The sequence below is a fragment of the Pelodiscus sinensis genome, chromosome 11, assembly GCF_052426305.1.
Source record: "Pelodiscus sinensis isolate ZL-2025 chromosome 11, ASM5242630v1, whole genome shotgun sequence".
Classification (NCBI taxonomy): Eukaryota; Metazoa; Chordata; order Testudines; family Trionychidae; genus Pelodiscus; species Pelodiscus sinensis.
The window spans coordinates 17,167,092-17,187,201 of record NC_143062.1 but is presented as its reverse complement, the minus strand read 5'-3'; the positions used below and the strand labels follow the sequence as shown (position 1 = coordinate 17,187,201).

Below are 20,110 nucleotides of genomic sequence, written 5' to 3'. Positions count from 1 at the left end.
CCTAGGCTGGGCTCCCTGGATGGGTTGCATTTCCCATGCTGCACCACACTCTCTCCAAGAGACTGTGATGGGGATCAGAAGCAGGCAGGATCCCACAAGACTACTGGGGACAATGTGCATAGCAACTTCCACATACTACAGAGGCTGCATCAAGTGCTGGCTTCTAGCAGAAGGGGGAGGCTGTGGTGGTATGAACAGCCTCCTGTTACCCCAGTGCTGTAGTAGCCCACTAGGCCCTCTAGGGCAGTGTTTCCCACATGGTGTTCTGTGGAAGCCTGAGGTTCCGCAAAGTGAAACTAAGGGTTCCGCGAGAAAATTCTACTCCCCTATTCCCTGGAGAGCCTGTGGGCCGCTCCCATTGGAGCTGTGCCAGCAGGGACAGGCTTCTGGCGGCGTGCTTCTCTGGCCAGTCCACCACCCACTGTAGCTGCCCCACCACTGCGCGGCCCCCTCCTCACCCCGCAGGACTGCCCTGTCCCACGGGGCTTCTGGTGCCACGCAGCTGCCTCCTCCTCTTGTGCAGGCAACAGCTTGTTACAGGAGCCGCTGCTGCTGGGAGGGGAAGGGTGGCTGGGTCAGAAGTGCCAAGTAGCCGCTCCCGGACCTCGGCATTTTTAAACTGCTGCCTGCGCCCCAGCAGGGGCCATGCGGAACTTGGCTGGGGCTCTGCCACCCTCCTCGGGGCACGGTCAGGCTTGCTGCCCCCTGTGCACTGCAGCTCTCTCTCCCCGGTGCCCCCCCCCACCCTACTGGGGGAGCAGCAGAGTCTGGTTTGGTGGGGCAGGTCAGGTTTCTATACTACCACCATCCCTGCCCTCCCAGGGTTGGTGGCTGTGGGGGCATTCCTGGCCCTGATCCCTCTTGGGAATCCTGGAGGGGCTCCCTGCCCACAGAGAGACCACACTGCCCCCCTGCCAGGGCTGCCCTCTGGAAAAGTCATGGCCAGCTGAGTACCAAGCTGTGAAGCAGAGAGGAGCCCAGACAGAAGGGAAGCCACTGTGGCCTGCCACACAGGAAGAGAACCCCCGCTGGTCAGCAGCATGAGGGCTGGGTGGTAGGGCAACACCTTGAATAAAAGGAGTCACTGATGTGAGGTCTCAGAAACCAACTACCCTGTTCCCCAGCCTCATGGTGAGTGGGGCTGAGTCATTGATGTCAGTTGAAAGGCAGCTTGGCCTACTGGCTAGGGAGGCAGGGCTCCTGGGATCTGTCCCTGGCTCTGCCACTGACCTTGGGCAGGACCTTCTCTGCTCAGTGCCTCAGTTTCCCCTCCCACTCTTTGTTTGGATTGACAGCCCTTCAGGGCTGGGACTATCTTTGGGTCAGTGCTGAGCCCACTCCACAGGGGTCCTGAGCTCAGCTGGGGTCTTTAGCCATGCCCATGATACTAGTAATAATGCACACCCCAGTGTTGGGCCTTCATCACGGGCGGGATTCCCAGCTACCTCTATGAATAGCAGCTTCCCCCTGCAAATCAGGCCTGGGGGTAAGCAGTCTCCAGTGGAAAACACCGAATGAATGGCCTCTTTTGCGATGCATTCCTTGCACGCTGCAGGGCTCATGTCTCAAGCCACTGTCTGCAAAATGCTAGTGACCAGCACTGGCATGTTCCAGGCTGGGGCAGGAGAGTGAGCATCCCTGTGTCCCTCTGACAGTGCATGCAGATCTCTGTACGTAGTGCGCTCCCATGCAGGCAGACACAACCACACCATATGCAATCAAAGCACAGGCACACTGCCACTAGCTGCACCCTGGCAAAAGCATACAACGGTCATGGGAGCACACACACGGTCATCACCACTACATGCATGCACACACAAACACATGTGCACACACAAAAATCATCTTTCACACATGACCATGACATGCATGTGCCCCACATGCACAAACCTGTCAGCAACTACCACAAACAAGCCCTGTGCACATGTGCACACACATGCACATGTGCTTAGACATGACCACCCCATGCAAATAAGCTCACAAGCACCATATCCTCCTCACCCCAGCCATGATCACCACACACACACACACAGTTGCACCCACACTCATACACCCACGACAGCTTTCCCTGACAACTTGAAATGCATCAGCTCCCTGCAGGATTTTAGCTCAATGATAAAGTGCTTGAAATTCTTAAGGCAGGTGCTGTTGGGCAGAGTCAGCCTCCCCCACCACCTGCGCTTTAGCCCTCATGGCCCATCCTGGGAATTCCCTCCCTGTCGAATTTGTTGTTACTCCCCCACAGGCCCAGGCCCGGAGAAGGACGTCGAAATTGCTGCTCCCTGAGGCAGGGAGAGAACTGTAGGCCAGGGACTCTGGGGGTTTTGCCGCATGCCAACCCCAGGGGTAGGGGCTGCCTTTGTGCTCGCAGCAGCCCCTCTCAGAGTATCTCCTTGGATCTCAGCCCTAGAGCTTAACCCCCTCCCTCCCTGTTCAGACAAGGGGGAATGAGCCTGTAGTAAGCCAAGAACAGCAGTTGGAAATTGCCTGCGGCTCTGTTTGTGTATGTGCGCTTGTGTGCATATGCACATTTAGGTGTATCCATGGTGCATGCACATATATGTGAGTGCCTGTGTCCAGGTGTCTGTGCATGAGTATCCATGTGAACATGTGTGTGTGTAACCGCCACTAGGCAGATTTGAACCTGGGATCTCTGGAGCTTAGTGTAGGATCCTGTACCCTTTGAGCTAAAAGCTTAGGCTGTAGAGCTCCCTTGTTCTTATCTGTTGCTATAAGTGGTCTAAGTGCCACTACATGGGACAGTGAACCACACTAGGTATGTGGGTTACATGTGCACACACACATTTAGGTGTATACATTATGTGCACGTGCATTTGTGTCTGTGTCTGTGCGTGTGTGCAGGCACGTGACTCTGTGTGCACACATTTCTGTGCTGTGACCCCTTTGGACCGAAGCGACTAGCTGAGGCTTTGGGGTGTGGTACGTTGGTCCAGCTGAGAGGGGAAGTTGCCACTGGAGTCGGGTCTATGGACGTGTCTCATTCGTTCACTCAGAATGTACCAAGCCCTGTTTTCCTGAGCCCAGAGGAATCACAGGAAGAGGAAACAGTGTCCGTGTTCCTGGGTCGAAGCTTCACTCAGCCCTGCCTGGGGCCTCTCTGTAGGATTCTCCTAGGGCAGCACTGGGCTTCCAGATGGCTGCTTGCTCTACATCAGGTCTCCATCCTCATGGTCTCTCTGGTTCTGCCTGGGCTTATCTCAGTTGCATATACTACCCCCTGCCTCCAGCCAGACAGCACTCGGAGGCCGTCGCTTTGTCCACCTGCTGTGAGAGAGGGGTGGCAGCCGCCACAAGGCCTTGTTCTCCTTTACTGTCTCTCACAGCATCCATCAATTTTAATGATATTCTAACCCGCTCCTGGCCGCAGCGGCTGGGCATGCACATGGGGGACTCAGCTCTCCCTGCTCTCTGGGAGGGACCTGGCTTTTACACGACTCCCAGGAGCCCCTCACTGGGTGTCCTTCCTGGGTCACAGCCTTAAGCCCATGACTAACAACTACCCCAGCTCCACCATTGGCCAATTCAGCCTCTGTCAGTGTTGCGTCGCATTTCTTGACCTGGCCACTTGCTGCCCAGTACTTTAGTAGATGAGTAATGCTTCTGAGATGTAAGTCTTCTGCTGGACCTTGTTCCCTTGCTCACTTCCTCCAAGTCCTCAGCTTCCCACCTGACTCTGCTTTGAATGCTGGTCAAAGATTTACTTGGTCCGAAGGCCAGGCTACCATAGGGCAGAGCAGATAGATTGATTGCTGTATGTGCCAGGGGCTCTGGAAAAGCAGACTACCCAGGTAGTCAGGAAGGTTTCCCCATGGCCTCCACGGCCTCTGGAGTCCATCTGGAGAAGGAGCAAGGCATGGGCTTCTTCCAAACCCTCCTTGTCACCCTGGTCTCCCTCCCACTCCTCATGGCAGCCTCTCATAACTTCCTGCAGAACTTCACAGCTGCTGTTCCCAGGCACTGGTGCCACATCCCAGCGGGAGCCAATGACACTACGGAGGTGACTGGAGATCTGCTGAAGTTCTACGTTCCTATGGACAGCAACCAGGAGCCAGAGAGGTGCTTGCAGTTCAGCACCCCACAGTGGCAGCTCCTGGCCCCCAATAGCACCAACACCACTGAGTCCTGCCTGGATGGCTGGGCATATGACAAGAGCATCTTCAGCTCTACCATCATCACTGAGGTACAGAGGGGAGTGTGAGGGATTGTTCCAGGGGAGCGAGCACTTGGATCTGTGGCAACATCATGGGCTGGTTATCTCTCCTTCCACCTACCCACCCATCTGTGTCCCCATCCACCCCCCTCTCACGCACCCCTCCCTCTCGGGTTTGTGCTGTCACCCATAGTGTCTGAGACTGTTTCATGCATCAGACTGGCACAACAAGGTGCCTACTAGACTACATGGTGTGTCTGTCTCTCCTTTCTCTTGGGGACATACAAGCCATGCTTGATATAGGGGACTGTTAGATCAGTTTGGTGGCAAAGCTTTGTCTAACAAGCTCAAACTGTGGCTTAGCTTCATGTCCTGGAAATCCTCCACTCTGCTTAAGGCACTTGGCTGGCCATGCCTTATATTGATGACAGATAGCTTGGGCTTTGTGGTTGCTGTGTCCCTGTAGAGCTACTTGGAGGAGATGTCTCTGCTGTAGCTATGATCTGATCCATGGCTGATCCATCATTTGGACCAAGGCTGTGACCTGGCAGGGCTTGGAGCAAAGGGTGGGTGCTCACAGACTGGTGGTCCAGGGACCTCAGCTCTGTCCTGACATACTAGAAGGAGCCCTTGCATTGACTGCACAGTCAGTGCCAGCCAGGGGGTGACATGGAGTAGCGTGTCCAAGCCAACTGGAGGTGGGAGGAGCTAGCATGGAGGCTGCCTTGTTGGCCAAGCACCATGGTGACCTGCAATGCCCCTTCACAGATTTCATCACCTGAGCAATACCCATGTGGTTAAGTAGTTGGCTGGAGACCTTGAAGGAGTGCCCAGCTTCTCTGGGGAGTCACGTGGGGGCGGGGGGTTCTGTAGGGGCTGCATTTCCCATGGGGTGCATGCTGATTGTGCTGATTCAGAGAGAAGGGAGGGAGTGACTCAGCACCTGAATTGGTGCTGGCCCGCAGAGAGACTTTGTGTCCAGGAACTCGGTGAGGGGGCACTCCCCCCTCGCAGGCAGTGCTGAGTCCAGTACCCCAGCACAGTGCTAGGAGGAATTGTGCTGCAGGGAACAGGGGGGCGGAGGAGCAGCTCTAACAGGGCAGCCCCTAGTCTCAGTCCCTGTCTATAGGGTAGACACTGGCCAATCACCACACAAAGGGTGGGAGCTTGGTATCCTGCCCCAAAACATGGCATCTCTACCTTGGTATCACCCCTCCTGGCGCTGCCCATGGGCTTGTACCTCTGTGTCTGTCCTGCCAGCCCAGAGGGGCCTGCTGTGGCAGAAATTTGGCCTGAGCCTCCCTCTAAGAGCTGGGATAATGGATGGCAGATCTAGTGTTTTCCTTGGCATGGATCTGGTGCCAGTTTCTTCTCCTCTTCACTCATCTGGAACATGTTGTGCTGCCAGCTGCCCTGTGCCCAGCTGGGTTACACAGTAACCTGCTTGGAAAAAACTATGACCCCCTTTTTCCAGGCCCCACCTGTCATTCCAGACCCCAGAGCTGGGGGGGATCCTGTTCTGGAATCTCTGCATCAGGTCCTGGCCAAAAGAAAGGGGATAAGGGCTTTGTCAGGCAGCAGTGGGTGGTACAAAGGAGTGACGTGGAATCAGCAAGGCATAGATGGGACAGAGGGCACTTGAAGGATATGGGTGTGGCAGGCTTGGGCCCAAGATGTGGGGGTCACAGGGCTCAAGCAGTCATGGGAGCGGCTGGTGGGGATGGACAGCAGTGGGCCTCTGGGATGGCACAGGTGGGCTCTGAACGGGCCTAGCTGGGTACAGGTGAGCTCAGATGGCACAGTACCAAATTGGGTAGGGACACGACAGGCACTCAGAGCCTATCTGTGTCTTTGGCTGGCACAGGAGGGTGCTGGGGGTTTGGTGATCAGAGCTGTGCTCAGATGGGGCTTAGGTGGGATGGGTTTGGCTCAGCTGGGCACGGTGCAGTTGGGGTCCCTTACAGGCACAGGCATGGGCACAGACTGATGTGTGAGGCTCAGCTGCACATATGCCTCTCGCAGTAGGGCCCTGGCTCCAGATGCTGCCAGGGGACAGATACTAGCTGGGACTCACGTAGCTCAGGTGGGCGCAGGAGACATAGGTGTGGTTCCTGACCCTCTGTGCCAGCTGTGCCGCTGGAGCCCAGCTGATTATGCATTCAGCCTTAGCCCAGCAGTGCAGGGTGCCGTGGGGCACCCTGGGTTCACACCCCTCTCTCCAATCTTCCCTAGTGGCATCTGGTCTGTGCCCGACATGCCCTCAAAGATTTTGCCCAGTCCATCTACATGGCAGGGGTGCTGCTGGGAGCACTGGTCTATGGAGGCCTGGCAGACAGGTGAGTAAAACAATATTCCCCTCTCCCTGCCCTCCTCAATTACCCCACAGGCCCATCTAGCTTTGCATCCTCCCTCCATCAGCCCCATGGCCTGGGCCCATCCAGCGTGATATCCCCCGCAACCACCCGATGGACCCATCCACCCTGGTATCTCCCCTCTTCCCCAGGATCAGACCACTGAGCCCATCCACCCGGGTATTCCCCCCATCCAGCATCAGCCCCCTGGGCCCATCCAGCCTAGTATCCCCCCTTTCTCTGGTGTTGTTTCCCCTCTGGCAGGCTGGGGCGCCGGACACTGCTGCTCTGGTCCCTGCTGCAGGTGGGTGTGATGGGCACCAGCGCCGCCTTCGCCCCCAACCTGGCAGCCTACTGCACCTTCCGCTTCTTCAGCGGCATGGGCACCTCTGGCTTCACCCTCAATGGCATCAGCCTGAGTGAGTGGGGGGGGGGGGCAGGCACGGAGGGCTGAGTGTGAGATTGGGGGCAGAGTGATTGTGTGCAAGGGGGGGGGGTGTTTATGAGGCCTAGGGCTCTGGAGGTGTGGGCAGCGGGCAGGGGAGCTGTGATGGGGGCTGTGGGGATTTTGGCAGGCTGTGTTGGAGGAGGAATGTGAGGGAAGTTGTGTGGGGAGGCCAGTGTGTACGGGGCCTTGGTGGTACAGGGGACTCATGGGGCAGGCTCTATGTGCTGGTGCATGGGGGGCAGCTCTCCCCCCACTGTCCCACCCAGAGCAGAGGGTGGGGGTTGAGCCCCACTCTCCAAGGTTGGGCAGGCAGGTGAGGTTGGAGGATGCCATGTCTCACCCTATCCATTGTCCCCAGCCATGGAGTGGATCCCAACTCAGTTCCGGGCCATGGTGGCTGCCATCCTCTCCTGCAGCCTGACTCTGGGCCAAATGTTCCTGGCTGGACTGGCATACGCCATCCGTGACTGGCGCCAGCTCCAGCTGGCATCCTCCGTGCCCTTCTTCCTCTTCTTCTTCTACAGCTGGTAGGTGCCCTTGGGCCCAAAGGGCAGGGGCACCACACATCCACAGGCAGCCATGGATCCAGGCTGGGGTGACATTATAGGCTCAGGCCCTGTGTCTGGGAACCCAGAGGGGGCTCACGCTGCATGGCAGCGATAGCCTGTTGCCTGGCACAAAGGAGGCCCTGCAGCCCTGTTCCCCTGACACACCAACTACCAGGGAAGCACGGAATCCCAGCTCCATTGCCCTGGCGATGTGGGTGCCCAGTCTTCAGCAGGCACCAGGTCCTCTGGTCTCTCTAAGCCGTGGTCCAATCCTCCCGTGCCCAGGTGGATCCCAGAGTCTGCACGCTGGCTCATCGTCAACCGCAGGCTTGAGATAGCACTGAGGAACCTGCGGCGGGTAGCCTGGATCAACGGCAAGAAGCTGGATGGGGAGGGCATCTCTCTGGAGGTGAGGTGCACAGGTACCCCGAGGGGTTTAGTGGCTAGAGAAGAGGGAACTGGAAGTCAAAACTCCTGGATTTTATCTCTGTCTGTGAGAGGGGAGTAGGGTCTCATGATTGGAGATGGGGAGGGGGATAGGTGCCAGGTCCCAAGGTTCTCTCTCCCTGGCTCTGCCCATCTTCCCCTCTGTAGAAGGGGGAGTGATTTCTCCACCCTGCTCTTAGGTCACAACTTCTCTCCCTCCCCAGGCACTGAGGCTGGAGATGCAGCAGGAGGAAGAGAGCTCGGGGCCCTCCCGGCGCTCTGCCCTGGAGCTGTTCCGGACCGTGCCCATGCGTGTGGTCACCTGCTGCCTCATGCTGGTCTGGTAAGGAGCTCCCCTTGCCCCCATCAGTACCCCCCAGGCTAATAATACTAGTGCCTTAAACTAACTAGGGAGGGTGGTGGCACCACTGTCCCCTGTTGAGTGAAGTTCCCCTCGAGCTCAAGCACCAGGGGGCAAGACTTTGGGGCAGCTGTGTGTCAGATCCTCTATACTGCTGATTGAAGTGGGGGATTCCCCTGGTCTCAAATGGCAGGAAGAGAGGCTTAGGGGCAAAGAAAGGGCAGGGGGTGTGGCTTAGGGGCAGCCAGGTGTCAGAAATCATGGTAAAAATGGCTAGTCAAGGAGGAGAGCTTCCCCTGGGGATCAGATATTTAGGAGGAGTTCTAGTCCCCATTCTGCTTAACCCCCTAGAGGATTCCATGGTCAGTATGGGAACAGGGTGTTTATCATCACAACTCTGATTTAAGCTAAGAGAAGGTATGAGGGAGTCTCAGCTTTGCTGAGTGGCCCCTAGTGGCTGGGTTAGTCACAGAGTGGGAAGTTTCTTCAGTTAGGAGAGAAAACCCTAGATGCATAGGCAAAGGAAGGGGTGCAGGGAGGGCCGAACAGGGATGTGGCAGCACCCCATTTAGCAATCAAAATGTTGGTAGGGGCACAGAGGGAGCAGTGCACCTACTAGGTGCTACCATGAGGCGCTTGTGTCTAGAAGTAAATGTGGGTGACACCAAAACCCTGTGGGGTCCTGCCATGTGAACAGGAAGGTCTCCACCACATCCCCACAGCACAACTGGAGACAGAAACAAACAGAAACTGGAAGGGAAAACTAGACAGACCAGAGGAGAGGGAAAGACCAGCATGAAGGGAAGACAGACTAATGAGGGAGGGAGAGACAGGCAGGCAGGCAGGCAGGCAGGAATGGGGCAGGGAGACAGCCAGATTTTCTCCATCTGTGAACCCCTCCCCCTAGTTCTCTTCCTTCCACCTGGCAGGTTCGCCAATAGCTTCTCTTTCTACCACCTGGCCCTGGACCTGCAGCGCTTCACGGGCATCAGCATCTTCCTGGTGCAGCTGATCTTTGGGGCTGTGGACATACCCTTCCGCATGCTGGTGGCTGTGGCCACCAACCGCCTGGGGCGCCGGCTCACACTGGCCACCTGCCTGTCCCTGGGGGGACTCTTCATCCTAGCCAGCATCCCAGTGTCACAGGGTGAGGTCAGAGCCTTCTGCCAAGATGGCATAGCCTTCCCTGCTGCCTTGGGCTTCACCAGCGCGGAGCTCCACACAGATCAGACCCTAGGCCTGGCCAGCCCGAAGCCCCCACCCCCTGGTATCCCATTCTCCCCGCTGTGCAGGAAATTGAGCTAGTGGTGGGGTGGAAAGTGTGGTGAGCTGGGGTGGCTTTCGGGAAGGGAGGGAGGTTCAGCCAGTAACCAAGATTCTAGCCCTACAAGTGGCTCGGGGGATTGGTAAGTGACCAGTGCCCCATCCATGCAGCCCTAGCAGGCTGTTTCTGGGCTGCCTATCGCCTAATGCTGCATCTCGGAGTTAGTGACAGACACCCCAGAGCAAAAGAGGCTACAACGCATGGATGGGGGGGTGGCTCTTCTCAGCCTGATGCTTTCTGGATCCTCCTCCCCTCGCTGCCCTAGACATGGAGGTGCTGCTTCTCACCCTGACTGTCCTGGGAAAAGGGCTTTTCTCCTCCTGCTCCAGCTGCTCCTACCTGTACACCGCGGAGCTCTACCCCACCATCATCAGGTGAGTGGCGCCATCTGCTGGACTGCATCAGTAGGGGCAGCACTGTCAGAAGCAAAGGGAGAGGGGCTGGCAGCCAGGCCTCCTGGGTTCTAGTGACCGGCGATGGTCAATCTAATACCCCACTTGTGGGGAGGGTTGATGCCCTGAGGCCCAGCCTGAGTCCATTGCTCAGGTCCAAGATGTTCCTCCCTGGGATTCCCCCTCATTCAGCTACACATTCCAGTCCCTCCTCCGCTGGGACACGGCTGAGCTCCCCTCATCTGCGCCCTCTGGACACAGTGGGGCAGATCATGTGGAGCATCCCCATTTGGCTGGGACACTCCTGTTTTCAGTTTCCCCCTCCTGAAGTCCCAAGCGGCTGTTTCAGAGGCCCATTGGGGGAGCCCCTGCAGCTGTGGCGGGGGTGAATCTTGATGGAGGGAGGGGATCAGTGAGGTATTCATCCATCCAGTGAGGAGATGGAGCTGAGAACTGATGGATCTGGAGTGGGAATTAATGAATTGACTGCAAGGGATTATGCAAATAATCAATTGCATATTTATAAATATGCAAACCAGGCCATATTCTCATGTGTATAAAATGCACAGCCTTCATGGGATTGCTTACTTCTCGGTGGCCTCCTTATCTCCACAGGCAGACAGGGCTGGGGGTCACTAACATGATGGCTCGGCTGGGAGCAGTGGCAGCCCCCATGGTGCAGATGACCCAGGCCTTTGTTTCCTTTCTGCCCCATGTCCTGTTTGGGGCAGTGCCCATCACAGCTGGCATCCTGGTCAATTGCTTACCAGAGACCTTGGGGGTTCCACTAGCTGACACGATGGTGCAGGTAGAGGAGAGGTGGGTACACTGGGCACTGTGTGAGGACGGGGGGCTGGGCATAGGGTGGACTATGTGGATCTCAGCATGACTGTATGTGTGCAAACATGAATGTGTGTGTGTGTGTGTGTACAGACAGAAGTGTGTGAATGTGTGCTAGATGGATGTAGAGTGTGGGTGGATAGAGGGATGTGTATGGGGATGGACGGATGGACAGATAGAGAGCTGTGGCATTTGTGATGGCTAGGGATGTGCTGGCATGGGGATGGATGGATAGCTAGCCTAGGTGTATATGGGGATGGATGAATAGAAGGACTGCTGTGTAAAGCTTTTAAAACGCCTAGGATGAAAGAACAAAGTGTCATTAATTATTAATTGTTCTTTTTAACGATCCAGCTGTTAGGTGCTTTTGTTCTTCTCTTCTCTCTTTGTTTTTAGAGCAAGAAAGAAAAAGAGCAAGAAAGAAGAACTGAAGAAAGAAGCCAGAGAAACCAAGAAAACCAAATTCTAAACAGAGGCACTGGGCTGGGACTCTGGAGACCTGAGTTCAAATCCTGGCTCCCTCTGTGACCTGGGCTTGTGTCTCTTCATTGCTCAGCACTCAATTACCCCATTTGTAAAGTGGGCTAAAGATGAGTCCCTGCCCTGTGGAGGTTATGGGGATAAATCTGTTGAGAGGCTTAGATACTAGCCCCATAACAGAGATAGAGTCAGACAACCAGCTCTTTATCACACATGCAAATTTTTGAAAGGGTCCCTTTTATCTGGGATTCTCCAGCTTGGATTTTTAGTTCTTTGGTGTTCATTTGTCACAGGATTAGGATGGAAGACATTTCTTCTCACTCAGATTACTTAAATTCTTAGGGTGCATCTACACTGCACACATAGGTCAAAATGCTATGCAATTTGAACTACACAAATTGGCTGTGTCTAGACTGGCCAGTTTTTCCGGAAAATCAGCTGCTTTTCCGGAAAAACTTGCCAGCTGTCTACACTGGCTGCTTGAATTTCCGCAAAAGCACTGACTTCCTATTGTAAGAAATCAGTGCTTCTTGTGGAAATACTATGCTGCTCCCATTCAGGCAAAAGTCCCTTTTATGCAAAGCTTTTGCACAAAAGGGCCAGTATAGACAGCTCAGATTTGTTTTCCGCACAAAAGCCCCAATCGTGAAAATGGCAATCGGGGCTTTTTTGCGGAAAAGCGCGTCTAGATTGGCCATGGATGCTTTTCCACAAAAGCACTTTTTGCGGAAAAGCATCCGTGCCAATCTAGACGCTCTGTTCCGAAAATGCTTTTAACGGAAAACTTTTTCGTTAAAAGCATTTCCGGAAAATCATGCCAATCTAGACGCAGCCATTGTGTATCTTATTTTTATCTAATTTCAAAATGATGTGCTATTCTGAAACGTCCCTCGACCCTTACGGAATGAGGGTTACAGGGACGCTGGAATAGCATGCCCATTATTTCAAAATCTATTTTGAAATAATGGGCGTGTTTAAAGACGTGGAATAGCTATACTTCCGGTATCCTGAAATAGCGCCGCTGTCCAGACGTAGTCTTAGAGAGCTGCGGTGTATAACTCTTTCCGGCAGGAGTCCAATACAACCATGGAACTGACCCACATGCAGTGCTTTTCACAATTGATTTGCATCAGGGATCAGAGAATACAGGGGCAGAATTGGTAGACTGGACTCTGAATCAAATTGCTTTGCACAAGTTAATGTGATGGTATTTTATTCTGTCTAGTTAACCTTCCTCCATATCCATTAGCTGAACAGAAAGTCCCCTTTGCAAGGAAGGGTTTTGCATGGAAAGCCTTTTATGTGACCTCTGTTGTAAAGCATCTATTTCATATTGCCGTCCATCTGCCATAGCTGGTGTCAGAACCTTGTAAATTGGTTTCCTATCAGAGAAGAAGTAAGAGAGATGCATTAAGTGGATATTTTCTTAATGTAGCTTGTTTATCTGCTGCATTATATGCACCGGTCTTAGAGCAGAGGTGGACACAAACAGCACGACAGACAATCCATTCTTTCTGTAAACTCCACCCAAACATCCATCCCCAGTTCCCAGAGAGCTAGTTTGCCCCCCCACAATTGACGTGAATTAAAAAGCAAAGAGTGAATTCTATTGCTGAAGCACATCTGAAAAGAATTTTGGTGAATCACAAAACCAAAAACAATATAGTGTAGCCTCAAAGACTGAAAGCTGGAGAAAAAATTACTTGTGAGGCTATGTGTGACAGCGCCATCTGGTGACACTCCCCCTGCCACACAATATCAATCCACTGGAACCCATGCTGAGGAATCAATAGGATGCTCTTCTTCCTGAATTAATACTGAGAACAGTGGTTCAGAACTGGAGTTAGTACGGCCCTTATGCAGCATGTTTGCTATGTGAAGCAGACAGCTGGGACAGCCACCTACTAACACCCTGGGGTCACAAACTGGTCCAGTCCTGGTTTCTGAACAGGCACTGGTTTGTTGTGTTGGGCTTCAACTGCTGGATCCACACATACTGCTCAGCCCCCGGTGTCTGGGCAGTGACTGATCCCTGTCCCTATGCTGAGCCTCCCAATGATATACCCCAGGCCTGACACACTTCTTGAGCAGTGAGATCTCAACTGCCGAGAGATCCTGGAGCAGTGCCCCAGGCTGCTTATATATATCCCCCTTGGAGTCTACCTAGCTGTGGGATCCTTCGTTTTCCTAGTTGAGCATTCAGCGATAATTCAGCAGTAAAGCAAGGAAGCGTGGACTTAGCAAAGGAATTTTGTATGTAGTCTCTGTGTGCACTTGCACACAAAGCAGGGCTCATCCCCTCCTGCTGGGGGCAGCAGGGACACAGGTGCACACATGCACTTTCTTCTCGGATAGTAGAGTTACAGATCTATGGAAAACACTGAACTCTTGCACCTCCATCCCCTCTTTCTCACCTCAGGCCCACTCCCAGGGCCTGAGTTTAGCCCCAGCTCTTTGTGGAGGCAAGTGCTCCTTTTGGGCTTTTTGTCTGTGCCACGCCGTGGCTGGGAGAAGCACAGTCTCTGCTCCTCTGGATCAGATGCAGCTGTGAGTTCAGGCTTCTGGGAAGAATGATTCCCCTTGGCCCTGCTGTTAGCTACCCCACTGCTTCCACGAAAGACAGCCATTCAGTGCTGATGCCCTTTGATTGCTGGGTCACAGCTCACACTCTCACAACAGGTGTGTGTGTTCAGAAGTTAGCATTGATATTTGGGATTTGCATTTCAGCTAAGCCTAGGAGCCCCACTCATGGGCCAGGGCTCCAAGGTGCTAGGTGCTGTACATTAGTATTTCGTTGCTGCTGGAGGCCAAGCTGTACACCTGATAAGAAAGGACAATATCATATTACTGACTCTGATTTTCCTAAGCAGCAGCAAGTTGCACCACAGAGTTTCCTCAGCCTGCTGCATCAAATTGACCTTATTTTAGTGGAAACTGGGCTCATTTGGTTTTCCAAATTACCCCATAATCCAGACAGTGCTCCCCAGGCGAATGTCCTATCCCCTAAGACACTCAGAACCCATCCCCACTTCCCTGCCTTCAGCGGGTCCCTTATCCTGCTTTCCAAATGCAGGAGCCAGATCCACCCCTGGGGTGGCCAGTGTTGGCTGAGACCTAGGACAGGCTTGATTGTTCCTTTCTGGCCACTGATTTTGTGAGCCCGCAGAGTTGCCTGTTGGTGGTAGACAGATCGTAAGATTATTATGGTTAGAAAATAAAATTATGATTGTTATTTGTTCTCTGCACTGAAGTAGAGCTAGGTGTGGCAACTGCAGATCAGCTCCCAATTGTGCTAGGAGTTGTACAAACACAGAACAAGTACAGGCAAGGAATTGTCTCACCACAGCCAAAGCTGCTGCCCTCCGTGGATTCTCCATGATCTTGCTTTTTTGTGTGGAAGATTTGGGTTGTGGGGTTTTGGCAACTGCCAGGAGAATTTGAGGACATTATAAGATGCCATAGCATTTAGGGATGTAATGGTTTAACTGATTAACCAGTTAATTGGTAAGCATTGCCTTATTGGCATGCTTACCAGGATAACTGGTTCACCGGCTTCTGGCCTGGTCGGAGCAGCCCTCCACCTGTGTGGGTGCTCCAGCCTAGCTGGGCCCTCCACACCGCGCCATAGAAGGTGCTCCAGCCCATCAGGGCCCACTGCACTGCAGGTGGGGAACTGCTACAGTGCCCTCCTGCCCATGGCATGGTGGGCAGTTAACCAGTTAAACTTATAATTTAACCATATAACAATTTACATGAGAGTTTACATCCTTAACAGCATCCTATCCATGTGTCATACTGCTTTCTGGGGGTTGTCATGATGTTGTTATACTCGATGCTGTAGCAGCATAAGGACACCAGTATGCAATGCTGTGCCACAGCGGGGGCACTCTGCATGTGCTGCCAGGATGGTATTTCCAAAACACTGCGGCTATGTCTAGACTGGCCAGTTTTTCCGGAAAATCAGCTGCTTTTCCGGAAAAACTTGCCAGCTGTCTACACTGGCCCCTTGAATTTCCGCAAAAGCACTGACTTCCTACTGTAAGAAATCAGTGCTTCTTGCGGAAATACTATGCTGCTCCCGTTCAGGCAAAAGGGCCAGTGCAGACAGCTCAGATTTGTTTTCCGCAAAAAAGCCCCGATCGCCATTTTCGCGATAGGGGCTTTTTTGCGGAAAAGCACATCTAGATTGGCACGGACGCTTTTCTGCAAAAAGTGTTTTTGCGGAAAAGCGTCCGTGCCAATCTAGATGCTTTTTTACAAAAATGCTTTTAACGGAAAAGTTTTCCGTTAAAAGCATTTCTGGAAAATCATGCCAGTCTAGACACAGCCTTGCCAGGAAGGGATTTTGGTGCAATTGGGTGGTGTTTTGACAATAGCTCACTGAGTTTTATCCAGGCTAGTTGGTGACATTTTCCTGGGTGCAATAACATTGTAACAACACAATGCAGCACTATGACATCACAACACAGCTAATCATGTGATCTCAGCATGTGACCCAGTGATATCACAATACAGCGCTATGACACCACGAGGAAGCACACTACAATCACAACACAGCTAGCATGATGCTATCACAGTATCACACAATGACATCATAATACAGTTCTAGAAAACCACAAAGCAATGTAATTACATGACAATGCTGTACTGTGATATCAAAATACAGTGCTACGATATCACATTGTAACATAGTGACATTATAATGCAGCATGATTCTAGTTGTGGTTCCTTAACGTTAGTATGATAGTGCCAGCCAAGGACCAGACAAGAATGGGACCCCATTGGCAGCTGCCTGAAGAAATTGAAGAGACTATAAGATGCCACAGCATCTGGGGATGTAAAGGTTTAACTTGTTAACCAGTAAGCATTGCCTTACTGGCATGCTTACCGGGGTAACCAGTTAACTGGTGCTTGGCCCAGTTGGAGCAATCTCACACCTGTACAGGTGCTGCAGCCTGGTAGGGCCACAGCAGCACCCTCCTCTTCCCCGGCGTCCATGTCACAGTGTGGCAGACCCTGCCTGACCTACACAGTCCCCTGTCCATGGTGTTGGTGTGCTGCTTCACGTGCACAAACATAGACTCTGCCCCTAAAAGATTACAATCTCAGATCAGACAAACACAGGCAGGGGAAGGGGTATCCTACACACGCAGAAAAATCTATATGATGGCAGCAAATAGCATGTTGTTTTAATGATTTGGGGGGTTAATTTAGGAGGGAAGAGGCTAAATGGGAAGAAAGGTATAGAAAAGGATGGTGAGGTATAGGGCAGGAAGAAGAGGTAAGAGACAAGCTTAGCATGAAGCAAAATGAAGAGATGGGACAAACAGCCAGTAAGCACATGGCAGAGAAAATCAAATAAAAATGTAGGCAGTTCTCTGGCTGGCCAAAGATCTTTGTTCTGGTTGTGGAATTTTTGGTAGGTTTAGTTTCAATTTCACAGAGTGTAAGTCTAAAAAGACCTTTAGAGCATCTAGTTTGACCTCTTCTGTATCACAGGCCATAGAATTTCACACATCTACCCCTATATTAAAGGACAACTTGAATGCAGAACTTTTCAAAATAGACCCAGAGACAGCAGCTGGAATACTGGAACCACTTTTCAGAACAGTTTGGACAGAAGCCTGCATACCGGAGGATTGGACTAAAGGGGTGATTATCAAGATCCCAAAGAAGGGCACACTCAGCGATTGTAACAACTGGCGCGGAATTACCCTTCTGTCAATACCCAGCAAGATCCTCGCTAAAATCATCATAGGTAGAATATCAACAGCAGTTAATGAAACGCTGAGGAAGGAGCAGGCAGGTTTTAGAAAAGGTAGGTGTTGTATAGAACAGATCTTTGCTCTGCGTAACATCATAGAACAGAGTGCAGAATGGCAACAACAACTTCACGTGAACTTTGTAGACTTTGAAAAGGCTTTCGATAGTGTGGACAGAGACAGATTATGGCAGATTTTGAGGGCCTATGGAATACCATATAATACAGGCAGTCCCCGGGTTACGTACAAGATAGGGACTGTAGGTTTGTTCTTAAGTAGAATCTGTATGTAAGTCGGAACTGGCGTCCAGATTCAGCCGCTGCTGAAACTGACCGCCAGTTCTGACTTACATACAGATTCAACTTAAGAACCCCAAGCTTCCCCAAGTCAGCTGCTGCTGAAACTGATGAGCGCTGATTCCAGGAAGCCTGGGGCAGAGCAACTCTGCCTCGGGCTTCCTGTAGTCAGCGCTGGTCAGTTTCAGCAGCGGCTGACTTGGGGACGCCTGGGGCAGAGCAGCTGGGGTGCTGCTGGGTTGCTCCAGTAGCACCGCTCCTCGGCGCTACTGGACCAACCCAGCAGCACCCCAGCTGCTCTGCCCCAGGCGTCCTGATTCAGCCACTGCTGAAACTGACCAGCAGCGGCTGAATCAGGACCTGGGGCAGAGCAGCTGGGGTGCTGCTGGGTTGGTCCAGTAGTGCCCAGAGCGGGTGCTGCAGGACCAATCCGCAGCGCCCCAGCTGCTCTGCTCCAGGGTCCAAAACAAAAGCCTGGTCTGCTGGGGGGGGGGCACATTATCCGCGCCCCCCCCCCCCAGCAGACCAGGGACACGGGGAGCAGAGCAGCAGCGACAGTGGGGTGCCGCGCCTCTGAGGCTTTGCTCTGGCAAAGTCTCAGAGGTGCGGGACCCCCCCCCCCGCTGCTGCGGCTTCAGTCCCGGTGCCTGTGGTTTGCTGGGGACCGTCCCCAGCAGACCACAGGCACCGGGACTCAAGCGGCAGCAGCGGCGGTTCCCCGCGCTTCTGAGGCTTTGCTCTGGCAAAGCCTCAGAAGCACGGGAACCCGCCCGGTGCCCCTGGTCTGCTGGAGACGGTCTCCAGCAGACCAGGGGCACCGGAGCAGCTTACGAACGGGGCTTTCTCACCCCGGAGCTCGCAGGTAGCAATCCGCTACCTCGACCTCCGGGGCGAGAAAGCCCCGTTCGTAAGTGCGGATCCGACATAAGTCGGATCCGCGTAAGTCGGGGACTGCCTGTATGGTGAAGCTCATTAGGAGCTTCTACAAAAATTATAGCTGTTGTGTTGGAGGAAGCGATATATGGTTTGAAGTCAAGACCGGAGTTCGTCAAGGTTGCGTAATGTCGCCACTGCTCTTCAATCTTGTTATTGACTGGGTGATGCGACGTACGACTGAGGAGGAGCATACCGGCATTAGATGGACGCTTTTCTCTACACTTGAAGATCTGGATTTTGCCAATGACTTGGCACTTCTTTCTCACACTCATCGGCATATGCAAGATAAAACAGATAAATTAAATAAATATAGCTCACAAGTTGGCCTTAAGATAACCCAGAAGAAGTCAGAAGTCATGACTCTGAACACTATAACACAAAACCCCATCAAGATCAATAACAATGATCTTCCCTTTACTGATAGATTTGTATATTTGGGTAGTATCATCACCCCAGATGGTGGAAGTAAGCAAGACATTCAGAATAGACTGAGTAAAGCACGAAATGCCTTTATCAGTATGAATAACATCTGGAAATCCTCAAAGTACAGCGTGCGCACTAAGCTGAAACTATACAACAGCTGTGTTCTTCCAGTGCTTCTCTATGGAGCAGAATGTTGGCGCATGATACAACGAGACCTTACTAAATTGTCTGCATTCCATACCAAGAATCTTAGAAGAATAATCAGGATATTTTGGCCAAATAAAATTTCCAACGAAGACCTACTGTCTCAGTGTAAACAAGAAGACATGGCCACTATAATTATGAAAAGACGCTGGCGATGGATAGGTCATGTGTTACGAAGAGAAGATGGATCTATTACGAAAATTGCACTCCACTGGAAACCAGATGGGAAAAGAAAGAGAGGAAGACCAAAAACAACCTGGCGCCGAACGGTAGAACAAGAATTAAAAGACCATCATCACACTTGGGGAACAATAGGCGCTTTGGCCTGCGACCGACAGAAGTGGAAGGACTTTGTTGCTGCCCTATGCGCCATTGGCGTAACGGGCAGTAAGTAAGTAAGTACCCCTATATTAAGCTCAACTATTTTAGTGAACTTCACAGCTAAAGCATGTCAGTCCTCAGGAGACCGAACTGTGCTACAGGCATGCCATGGCTGGGTTCCATTATGGCATTACAGGGAGCTGAAATGACATGACCAGGCAAAATGATGCCATTAAATTGTACTGAGAGGACAACAAGTGTTCATGCATCTCAGTATGTCCAGGCCAAAGTTTAACTGAACCTTTCCCATCCCTCGCCATTATATCCCCAGCCCAGTAACTAAACTTCATGCTAAGGACTCTGCAAGACCCATGTTCAAGTTTAGTCTCTGCTATTTATTTGCATGTGACCGTGAGCAAGTCACTTAGTCTCTACCTCAGTTCCCTGTCTGTAAAATGGGGCTGGGGGAACTATTTCACTCCATCTTGATTCTCTATGACACCGCCCAGGGTTGGAGACTTCCTGACACTGGCCGCTTTCCGCATGCGCTGTGGGGAAGGGAGGGTAGCACCTCATTGTCTTAGGCGTGTCTCTTTCTGGCTCGGCGCATGAGCGGTAAAGGAAGGGTCGGGACCTATTTAGCGCCCAGAGCGTCCATTTATAGCTCCGGTCATGCACGGTTCGAATCCCTTTACGGCTTTAAAAAAAAAAAAGTGCGCACGCGCAATTTTGGTCTCCGGGATCTATTTTACACCAGCCTGGGTCGCTTTGTGGCGCTTCCCCGCGGAGCCAATCAGAACAGAGCGAGAGGGGGACGGGCCACATTC

At 52.6% G+C, this 20,110-nt stretch overlaps 1 protein-coding gene across 1 annotated transcript; it reads left to right on the top strand.

Moving 5' to 3' along the window:
* Positions 1-3,719: 3,719 nt before the first annotated feature.
* LOC102461765 (solute carrier family 22 member 6-B) lies at positions 3,720-15,111 on the top strand. The gene is made up of 10 exons (XM_075939164.2): positions 3,720-4,201; positions 6,404-6,507; positions 6,787-6,941; positions 7,329-7,497; positions 7,804-7,927; positions 8,169-8,287; positions 9,235-9,452; positions 9,895-10,003; positions 10,637-10,840; positions 11,258-15,111. Exons 1-10 carry the CDS (start codon positions 3,830-3,832, stop codon positions 11,328-11,330), a joined length of 1,647 nt encoding a protein of 548 aa, XP_075795279.1. The 5' UTR covers positions 3,720-3,829; the 3' UTR covers positions 11,331-15,111.
* The last annotated feature ends 4,999 nt before the right edge of the window (positions 15,112-20,110 follow it).

Coding starts and splice junctions, on each gene's coding strand:
- LOC102461765 (XM_075939164.2), top strand. CDS start 3,830: ATGGCCTCCACGGCCTCTGGAGTCCATCTGGAGAAGGAGCAAGGCATG. Junction 6,508..6,786: donor TATGGAGGCCTGGCAGACAG/GTGAGTAAAACA, acceptor CCCCTCTGGCAG/GCTGGGGCGCCGGACACTGC. Junction 9,453..9,894: donor CAGCATCCCAGTGTCACAGG/GTGAGGTCAGAG, acceptor TCGCTGCCCTAG/ACATGGAGGTGCTGCTTCTC.